Here is an 11,251-nt window from a genome sequence, read left to right on the forward strand (position 1 = left end):
GTCATTGCAGTCGCGTTTCAGATTCTTTGTAGGATCATTGCAGGCGCGTTTCAGATACTTTGAAGGATAATTGCAGGCGCGATATAGATACTTTGTGGAATAATTGCAGACGCGTTTCAGATACTTCGCAGGATCATTGCAGGTGCATTTCAGATACATCGCAGGATCATTGCAGGTGGATTTCAGATTCTTTGTAGGGTCATTGCAGGTGCGTTTCAGATACTTTGTAGGATAATTGCAGGTGCATTTCAGATTCTTTGCAGGATCATTGCAGGCGCGTTTCATATGCTTTGCAGAGTCATTGCGGGTTTTCCTATCAATTATTGTGAATCAGTAGCCTTATATACCCTAAATTTCCAAAAAAAATTAAAGAGGCTTACGCTTGAGTTCAAACGTCAACAATAGCTATGTTTAAAATGATTTTAGGAATAAAGTTTCTTAAAACGATTTAACTAGAATTAAGGTAAATTTATGACGATTAAATTAATAAATATCATTTATATTTATTTAAATATTTAAAAATAGCCTCTAAATTGCGTCTCGACTTGGAGAGGTTTATTTTGGATTCCCAACTTGTACTCATCTCTTACAAAAATATTAAGCTGTAATTCATCTGAATACACGCTTTTCTGACTTGCTAAAGTAATATCTGAGATGGTCCAACTGTTTAGGTACATGTACATTAAGTTCTCACCACATCTAGATAAGGTCTTTTCGTCTATCTAACATCCACAACATACACACTCACAGAACGTAATCGAAAAATTCTTTCAAACTTATAGCTAAAAACCGATTACAACTGAAGGGAAGGGTCCCGACAGGCTTGTTTTACGTCTATCCGCAACCAGGAAAACTGCTGTAAACTTATATGATAGCGCTAAAGTACTTTGGTTCGCAATTTCCTTCACATTTCGAGCGCCATGGTGATAGTAGATCTTGTCTTAATCGGTTTCTATCCACGCTTGTTTTTCGTGTACCCGGGGCCACAAACACACACATGCACACACACACAGAAAGCTAGGTCTGGTCTCAAAAACTGGAATAAAATCACTAAAATAAACTGAAATTAATTTTATTTACTTTTTTTGGATGAAAAATTGTTTTTCTACGACTTTTTACCTCAAATAGAAGTAACTCTTATTTTATTAGGTTTTGAATCTATAGAACTTGACTGCCAACACCTTTGAAAGCTTGGAATCCTTATGTTGTTAGTATTGGATACACCTTAAACATAACTGCATAAGTTCGTAAGATGTGTTCCATAAGTTTGTCACTGGTTACTTCATGAAGTGGTGTAGGTGAAACGTCATATTCTCGTAAAGCGACGCCTGTTGAGCCATTGTCAAAGGCTTAATAAGGCTAAATAGGAAGTTGGACTGCAAAACCGAGTGTATTCAATTCTCGCGTCATTCTCGAACTAGCTCTCAGTAAGTCTCTTGCATTACGAAGTATAGGCAGTGTCATACTTATTGAAACATATCTGATAAACTTATGATAACTGTATATACAATACTGGCCCATTTATGACCAAAAAATGTTTCAATTTTCTATCTTTTATGGTGGTTTAAATATTTTTAGGATCGAGACGTGACAGTATTAGATCAAAAGATTTTATTAAGATGAATGAGTAAAGCTTTTTTAAGATGCCTTTTTAGGCCTAACCAATTCTTTATTCAAATTATAGAAAAATAAAAGCAGTAATATTAATGCCTAACAGAAGCAGATAAAAATTTAGGGTGCGCTCGAAGTTGACTTCCCGTACAAAAATTTTAAGCTGTAATTCATCTGCACACGCGCTTTTTTTATCGCTACCACGCTGTAATAGGTATACATTAAGGCTACATTTCTGCAGCTCAAAAAACGGGAAAATATCACAGCAATTCTAGAACTGCAAATTGACTGCCGTTTCTTCTTTTTCTGTTTGTTAACTGTTAACTGTCTAGCCTGGCAGAAATATGCAGCGCAATTCTGCAAACGCTAAGCAAAAGTAGAAATACCAGCTGTTAGTTTAAAACTGTAATTTGACCGTTTTTATAGATATGATACAGGTCTGCAAAAGTGATGGAAAAGTAGAAATCCAGCTGCTAATTTAGAACTGTAATTTGACCGTTTTAATAGACATGTCACAGGTCTGCAAAAGTGATAGAAAAGTAGAAATCCAGCTGCTAATTTAAAACTGCAATTCTACCACATTTATAGACATGTTACAGATCTGCAAAAGTGATGGAAAAGCAGAAATGCAGCTGCCAATTTAGAACTGTAATTGGACCTTTTTTATAGACATGTTACAGGTCTGCAAAAGTGATAGAAAAGTAGAAATCCAGCTGCTAATTTAAAACTGCAATTTGGCCACATTTATAGGCATGTTACAGGTCTGAAAGAGTGATTGAAAAGTAGAAATCTAGCTGCTAATTTAAAACTGCAATTTGACTACATTTAAAGACATGTTACAGGTCTGCAAAAGTGATGGAACAGTAGAAATACAGCTGCCAATTTAAAACTTTAATTTGACCTAAATTGACCATTTTTATAGACATGTTACAGGTCTGCAAAAGTGATGGAAAAGTAGAAATTCAGCTGCCAATTTAAAACTGTAATTTAACCACATTTAGAGAGATATTGCAGGTATTCAAAAGTAGGAAATTCTACTTTTGAATACCTGCAATATGTCTATAAATGTTGAATAGTTACAGTTTTAAATTGGAAGCTAGATTTCAACTTTCCCATAACTTTTGCAGACCTGTAACATGTGTATAAATGTGGTCAAATTGCAGTTTTAAATTGGCAGCTGGATATCTACTTTTCCATCACTTTTGCAGACCTGTAACATGTCTATATAAATGGTCAAATTACAGTTTTAAATAGGCAGCTGGATTTCTACTTTTCCATCGCTTTTTCAGACTTGTAACATGTCTATAAATATGGTCAAATTACAGTTTTAAATAGGCAGCTGGATTTCTACTTTTCCATCGCTTTTTCAGACTTGTAACATGTCTATAAATATGGTCAAATTACAGTTTTAAATTGGCAGCTGGATTTCTACTTTTCCATCACTTTTTCAGACTTGTAACATGTCTATAAATATGGTCAAATTGCAGTTTTAAATTGGCAGCTGGATTTCTACTTTTCCATCACTTTTTCAGACTTGTAACATGTCTATACATGTAGTCAAATTACAGTTTTAAACTAGCATCTGGTATTTCTACTTTTCTATCGCTTTTGCACACCTGTAACATGTCTATAAAAATGGTCAAATTACAGTTTTAAATTGGCAGCTGAATATCTACTTTTCCATAAGTTTTGCAGACCTGTAACATGTCTATAAATATGGTCATATTACAGTTTTAAAATGGCATCTGGATTTCTACTTTTCCATCACATTTGCAGGCCTGTAACATGTCTATAAATGTGGTCAAGTTGCAGTTTTAAACTAGCAGCTGGTATTTCTACTTTTTATCACTTTTGCAGACCTGTAACATGTCAATAAATATAGTCAAATTGCAGTTTTAAATTGGCAGCTGGATTTCTACTTTTCCATCACTTTTGCAGAACTGTAACATGTCTATAACTGTGGTCAAATTACAGTTTTAAACTAGCAGCTGTTATTTCTACTTTTGCATCGCGTTTGCAGAATCACGCTGCATATTTCTGCCAATACAGACAATTAACAGATAATAAACAGAAAATGTAGAAACGGCAGACAATTTGCAGTTCTGGAATTTCTGTGAAATTTTCGCGTTTTTCGAGCTGCAGAAAATGTAGCCTTAATTTATACCTATTACAGCGTGGTAGCGATAAAAAAGCGCGTATGCAGATGAATTACAGCTTAAAATTTTTGTACGGGGAATGTCTTATAATTTCTATGTTATTCCCTTGCAAACTAATTTTAGGGCTGTTCAAAAATTATGTAACACAAAATGGTAAATTTTCGACACACCCCCTCCGTCTCGAAACAAAAAGTAACAATCGGGAAGACCTTAATTACTTAACAAAATCTTCTAGCCCCACTGAATACTAGCATTTCGAGACAATAAGATTTTTCTCGTCAATTTTCCTCTAAAGCTCGGGAAAATAGGCGAAATTAGACTGGCAATCCTTTTACACCGTGGGAAAGTCAAACAAAATGCCTTGAATAATAAATTTAGACTATCTTAAATTATGCTATTAGATTGTTGTGTCAAAGTATGATTTGTTATGTAACATTTCCCGTGACCCTCCCTCGGTAAGAGCTAGGAACATTTATTCAAACCCCCCTCTTGACATTATGTAACTTTTGAACAGCTCCGTTAATAAGTAAGAATATTTCAAATTCAAGACATAAGCTTCGTTTGAATCGTCTCAAATATAATCAACTCATACTATCACAAAGAAGCAATATCTTGTTTACTAGGGAGAAGATAGAATTCGCCACATTTCTAGCTTTATATCCAGTCCAAAAGTAAGTCCGGAGTTAATCCCCGCCTCTAAATTACAACCAGCATCTCATTGGTTCTTGAAAACTCACGTCAGCGCGACGCGAATGACGAAAATAACGTATTTTCCGACTAAGGAGAGGCGAAATAGCCCGGCCTCCTTTTACGTCCTCCTTGTATTTTGAAAGGGGGACTGGGTCCATGGCGCGCGAATACTTAGGTATCTTATTATAATCTTCTCCCTAGTAAACTAGATATCGCTTCTTGCTATCACTTAATAGATCCAAAAAACAAATCGCAAACTCTATTTCACGGTAATTGTCCACCTGAATGGATGGACTTCGGAAATCAATACTGTTACTACATAGAAACTGTTAATAAGGAATATTTTGTTGATGCTCAAAGGGAATGCTCGCGAAAAGGTATGTCGTTCATGTGAACTGACTTCCAAAGCCACGCGATTTCACTAACAATTTTTAATTTAGCTCCAAATGCAATTTTGGCTGAATTTTACACCGAGTCCGACCTGAGGCTTGTTCTGAGTTATTTGAAAACTATTGAAATTGATACTTACTACCTGGGCATCAAAGCCAAAGATTTAGGTAAAGTTAGATATTAATATCATAGAAAGTCCAAAACTAAATTCATTATTATTGTAGATTTTCGTTACCTTAGTAATAAATCGATACCGACGTATTTGCCGTGGGGTGAAGGTGAACCTAACTTCCATTTAGCTAATGAGTGCGTTGAGCTCGAAGTCAGGCGATCTTCATACGATGATATTAGGTGCAGTAATGCAAGAAAATACATTTGTCAAATGTCGAAAGGTGAAGTCATTAACCAAAAAGTGTGTTACGGGATTAATAAACATACATTAATTTGGTTCGGTTGTTTTCAGAAATCATAGAAGAAATAAAAATACGTAAGTTGTTATGACAAACTATTAATTTTCTATATGATATTGTGTTGTAAATCCCATGTTAGGATGAAAAATTGCGCATTAAAATTTTCATCTGTGCAACTACAGTATTGACATTTTCGAATAAGTCCCAAATTCATATTACAATCAAAATTCGATAGTTTCGTTTGAGAAATAGTGAAAAATATAGATATTTTTAACAAAAATGATTAGTAATTTTTACAAATTCAATAGCCGACCAAAATAGCAAAATAATTCACAGGGTATTTCGTGTCGAGTCAGTGAAGTAGATTTATGACAGATGGCTTGAGAAGTTGAGAATATTCAAAGATATTACCCTACCAAACGACATTTCCAAACTAATTCCTAAAATCTGTCACAGTTTCAAACTGACCAACGAGTACAGAAAGTATTTTCAAGGACGATGCAATTGAAACACTAAATTTTATATAGAGTTAATATTTAATAACTATTGCTTCGAAATTGTTGCTAAAATAATAGTGTACGTAGATGACGCTGCAATAGGGAAATTCCGGAAGGAATTTATTTGAAAGCGATAGACGCGTATGCTAGGGTTCTTACTTCCACTTTCAAGGAGGATTGAAAAGATCATAAGATTAAACATTTGATTAAAAAAAAGGGAATTTAACCAAACATAATTTTACTATGTTTGAAAAAACTTACTTTGATTTTTAAATCGTTTCTTCTTTCGCGCATAAGAATGATAATTTTACACCATAGTTAGAAGTTAAATACATTATTTAATGAAATATTTATTCTTATGATCTTTTCAATCCTCCTTGAAAGCGGAAGTAAGAACTCTAGAGCGTTCAAATAAATCGCTACCGGCGTTTCCCTATTACAGCGTCATCTACGTACACTATTACTTTAGCAACAATTTCGAAGCAATAATTATTAAATATTAACTCTATATAAAATTTTGTGTTTCAATTCCACATTTTATTTATGAGCAAAACAGATTGATATAACTTTGGCATATGTATGCAAAATTAGGCCGACACGATGGCGCTAAAAATTGTCTAGTTCTGAAGTAGCCCACCTGCCTTTCGTCCCGAGTATTCCTTCCCCATTTTTAGCGTCCCACCAGACCCAATCGTTTCCGCAGTTACGGCGAGTATTTTTAATGTGATTCTAAACACCTATACTTCTTTGACCACCTACTGTATTGGTGCGTTAAACGGAAAAGAAATAACGATATGGCGCCACCTATCTTAGTATCGCGAAAGCCTAATAATATATTTTTAGAACCAAGGCTTAGCGCAATTTTTGGCCTTCTGTATTGGTGCGTCAAACGGAAAAGAAATGCGCCACCTATCATAGTATCGCGAAAGACTAGTAATTTATTTTTAGAACCAAGGCTTAGCGCAATTTTTGGATTTTAATTGTTAAATTTGAAAAATTACTTACCAGGAGACATGTCTTCGTAGATATTTCCGCTATTTCTTAAACACGAAAACATCTTATTTCAGAACTAATACCTTCAGTGATCATTAAAAATATATTTTCATGTAAACGCATGTTTGAAGTTTTAAACTCGGAACACTTGAGTAGATGATCTGCTAGAGCAGACGAGAAAGACTAAACTTTCGAGTTCCGACAGTTCCGAGAAATGGGTCAGGGCCGGAAATAAGCATAGAGCACCGGACATTGTAAGAAAATAATTAAGAATGTCCCATAATTTTTCTAAAAACTATGGGGGTCACTGGACATTTTGACCAAAAACGTTTTCCGAAGTTTTGATACCTTGACTATGAAGATGCAACACTATTTTGGCCCACTCCAGTGGGCAATGTCCTATAAATTTCCCTGTCAAAGGGGGCGTCACTGGACGCGTCCTTTGCAATTTTTGTTATTTCCGTACCTGAACTTGATCACGTGTTGACGCTTCAAACTAAATTCCTTTCCTGTTTGCCGTTTGTACTGGCTAGGTACAGTTTGTTTGTAACATCTACCGTCGATATTTTCTCCTCTGCACTCTAACCTTAGACATTCTAAATAATCCTTGCTTGAAACTTTCGTTTAAATATGAGGTTCTGTTGAAACTCACTTGGTCAATTAGAATCAAACTAGTTTATCGCTAACATCAGAAATTATTCTCATTTAATAAGTGCGTTTGAACAATAATGTAGTAATTTGAACTGGTTCAAAAATTATATTTTCTAAATGTCTGTTTCGTACCATAAACTATGCTTTATTATCACGTTTTTATTATATTTTTCAAATACAGATGGCCACAAGCCCAAAGAGACGACGAAATCTGGTGGAGCAATGACTGCGGTGATTGTTGTAATTGCCACTGTAGTTATTGTCGGTGCAGTCGCGACAATTCTTTACAGATTACATCGAAAGAATCCGCAAAGAGAATTATGGGAAAGAGTCAGGTTTCATAACCAACACCGATTAATAAACAATGATATATTTTTATGCAATAGATGAATGTACAAAGCTAATTGTTCATTTTGTTTTTACGCTTCACTTTTCAATGTTGGATGCATTAAAACTACCAAAGTTAAATAAAATGGTCGCTGTTATTCAACAGCATGTTTAAACGTAAAAATGTTGGGGATTAATCAGAATCTGGTGTTTGACCACATTGTCTTCTTAAGAATGAACATCTGTATGGGGATCCAAACAAAAGAACTTTGGTGAACTAGTGACATTGAAATCCTATCTAACGTCTTTAGATCCAGATACCCGATGTTCCATCCATTGAGTTCTAATATTTGTATTTCAAGAGTTTTTGTTGAATTTCCTCCTCGCGTACTCGGATTCGTCGAATATCATTACTTTATCATTAGTCGTTAGCGCCATCTGGGGGAAGCTTAAAAGAATTTTCCGTGATTTTGCGGGAAAGCGCCGCAGCTTGAGTTTGAAAATTAGGCTTAGGAAGAAGTAAAGCGCTAAATAAGAAAGTTAGGTAATTGAAAAACTGTAAGTGGAGCCTAAAAAATAAAACTTGATATTTAATAAATGGCATGTTGATCAATTTCTGATTGAATGCGTGTTTTTACTTAGGAATTATATATTATTAGTTATTAAAGTAACACATAATGTGAAAATTTATTAAATTTTAAAATGGGTCGAAAATGCTCAGTAGAAAAGTGTGTTAACACTGGTTGAAATAAAAATGTTTTGTGACAGAAGTATATTAATCAAACCGCGTCTTGGATTTAACCAAGACCTATAAAGTATCGATAAGAACAAGGTTAATCACTTGACTGAATGCGCAGATATTGAAACTTCTTTTTAATTCAAACTTACATGCTTGAGAAAGTAATGTTCCATCACCCTATTCCATTGAATAAACTTATTTTACTGGTAGTAAATTTTTTCCCTCTCAATAATTTGAAAAATTTACTTATCTCGGGTTTTCGAGCACAATTCAATTCCCCGAAAACATTTTATAACTACATTTATCACTTTTAAGAGAGTACGTGTATGACTATTGACACAGAATTCTCGAGCAGCTTAAAGCGTAATTGAGTGGGCTATCGCCTAGGTGACGAGGCCAGCGAAAGACAAGGCATGACAATGGCACAAGGCGTACTTCTAGCAAGGAGGATGTATACAACTATACATCCTCCTTGTTCGTATCGGGTGCAGGCTGATCTAATTGAAATCTAAGAAGATCATTCAGCGATCGTTATCAAAACCTTTAATATAATAAATTAGCTTTTTTCTAAACCAAATTACGATTTTTGTCAATATGCAGAATGCTGGTCGTCTTTGAAACTAAGTTTTTCAATATATTCTTTTTGAAGAACCAGTTTCTCACTTCCAAAACACGATGGACGAAACCTGCAAAAACCTTAGCACCGTTTTCTTTAAAAGAGGCTCATGGAGCGTTTCTTCTTTATTTTATTTTCATTACTATATCCGCATTAGTTTTGGTTCTGGAATTTTTCACAGCAAAGTACTTTACGCCTCGTAAACGTAACATTCGCAACACGTAGTACGTGAATCGCCTATCTCCAATTTGACACCATTTTACCTCATTTGAGGTTATTATATAAACCATGAGCTCAAACATCTTCAGTGCCATTAAAATAAATATATGGAGAAACGGTCTTTATATCAGATGAATTAAAACAACAAACCTTCGTGGGCGTTCAACAACCAGATTCAAAACCCCTGGTCCCTGAGATTTTAAAGAAAACTGACTGTACTTAAGATTCACTAATTTTGACCTTCATATGTTTAGCAACAGGCTTTCTTAGACTTAAGACACGCGGTTTTAGAAGCTGGATTTTAACCCTATAACTTTAACTCCCACCAGGGATAGATTTAACTTTAGAAGTAGAAATGGAGAATTGTTAGTATTTACTTCAGTCCGACTCAAAGCCCAGTATAGAGCCCCTCCCTCCAACACCTAACGAAAAATTTAAATTATCTTATTGGCTCACTCAAACTACGTTTTGATGACGTTGCTGACGGGGACGGCAAAAATACGTAATTCCTTTTTATCTCTGTCGCTATGACCTGCCTCTTCTTTGATACCCCTCCGTCCCGTGGAAGGGGGTCCGGGACTTTGACGCGCTCCCACATTACTCTGTTCTCCATTCCTACTTCTAAAATTAAATTTATCCCTGCTCCCACTCACAATTCTCAATTATTTTATTGGTTCGTGCTCGTATTAATAACGGTAGTTTTAATGAACCACACTCGTACTGGTTCAAGGAAATTAATAAAAAAAATAACGTTCCGTTAAAATTGATAATGAAAAGTTATCAATTTCCACACATGTAAATTAATTCATTCTCAGTATTCTAAATATAATCGAATCTAAAATAATTTTCGAAGAATTATGTTTACTGGAAGACTGTGATTATACTCTATCTAATACAGGGTGTTTCTGATAGGTCTGCCATAAATTAAGGGGGATGGATTTTCTTTGGGCGATTTTGAGTCGAAAATGTTCTTTGACATTTTGCCGTTCAGGCCACTATTTTCGAGTTAAAATTGGAGTAATTTACGGAACTATAATTATTTTAGCAAATAGGAAAGTAAACCCAGGCTTCGCTTTACTAGAATCTATGAAGTTGCATACATACTATTTCGGGGATAATTCCTCTGCAAGTGATTCTAGAGCCTGATTAAAATGTACGTACTTTAAATGGTATCGATTAATTTTATGTTCAGAGTTTTAGAGGGCCAAATTCATTTCATCGATGAGCTTAAAAATAATTTTATTGTCAATTTATGGTATCTTCACTTTCATAGATAATTCCGAAAAAAAATTATTAATTTGAGTGCATATTAAAAGAGGATTATATATTTCTGTTTAATCATTATTTTGAAATTGTAAATGACTCAATTTTAAGGTCTTTACAGAAGCAAAATAAAGGGGTGACGTGAAAATGGATTATTACAACTGTATCAGTTTCCAAAAATGTTAATGAAAAAAAAAGAGCTATTGCACTAATGTTAATCTTAAGTTTCAGATTTAATTATTTCAGTTACCCTTTATCTTAAACTAGCTGTTACCTGCGGCGTCGCTAGCGTGTAATAAGAACTTCTATCAAAATGATACAAAGAATGAGTAGATTTTGCTGATGGCTAATATTTTTGTAGCACCCTAGGAACGAAGGCACTCGGCGTTGCCCGCGTCAGCCCGTCGGGACATTTTTTATTACTTTTCACGCGGACAATATTCCATAAAGAAAGGTTTTTTAGTTTTTGGCTGCCATTTAAAAAGATGGCAACAAATCGAACCCAAAAGACCATTCAGCCCGTCTATAGGTTAAAGGAAACCCGTGTATTATATATCTGTGAAATCGGTTGAAACGCGCGGACTTTGTTGCATAGGGAAGCGTTTTTACATTTCTGGGCGCCATTTATTAAGATGGCGGCGGATTGGAAAAATCTTACGCGCCTACTACCAAATGTGGATGAGAGGGAA

The 11,251-nt window shown here is 34.9% G+C and overlaps 1 protein-coding gene across 1 annotated transcript; it reads left to right on the forward strand.

Annotated features, from left to right (window-relative positions):
• Positions 1-4,535: 4,535 nt before the first annotated feature.
• On the forward strand, positions 4,536-9,604 carry LOC149616270 (C-type lectin lectoxin-Thr1-like). The gene is made up of 6 exons (XM_089857097.1): positions 4,536-4,834; positions 4,898-5,014; positions 5,072-5,239; positions 5,311-5,334; positions 6,904-7,001; positions 9,554-9,604. Exons 1-6 carry the CDS (start codon positions 4,747-4,749, stop codon positions 9,602-9,604), a joined length of 546 nt encoding a protein of 181 aa, XP_089713223.1. The 5' UTR covers positions 4,536-4,746.
• The last annotated feature ends 1,647 nt before the right edge of the window (positions 9,605-11,251 follow it).

The sequence above is a fragment of the Phalangium opilio genome, unplaced genomic scaffold, assembly GCF_054372755.1.
Source record: "Phalangium opilio isolate 3A_F unplaced genomic scaffold, DU_Popi_V2 ptg000217l_1, whole genome shotgun sequence".
In the NCBI taxonomy this organism is placed as follows: domain Eukaryota; kingdom Metazoa; phylum Arthropoda; class Arachnida; order Opiliones; family Phalangiidae; genus Phalangium; species Phalangium opilio.

Bases quoted from the DNA above. Each gene is read 5' to 3' on its own strand.
- LOC149616270 (XM_089857097.1), top strand. From the start codon at position 4,747: ATGGACTTCGGAAATCAATACTGTTACTACATAGAAACTGTTAATAAG. The intron at 5,015-5,071 runs GTAAAGTTAGAT...TTATTATTGTAG, and splicing joins CATCAAAGCCAAAGATTTAG to ATTTTCGTTACCTTAGTAAT. The intron at 7,002-9,553 runs GTAAGAAAATAA...TCATATGTTTAG, and splicing joins AGCATAGAGCACCGGACATT to CAACAGGCTTTCTTAGACTT.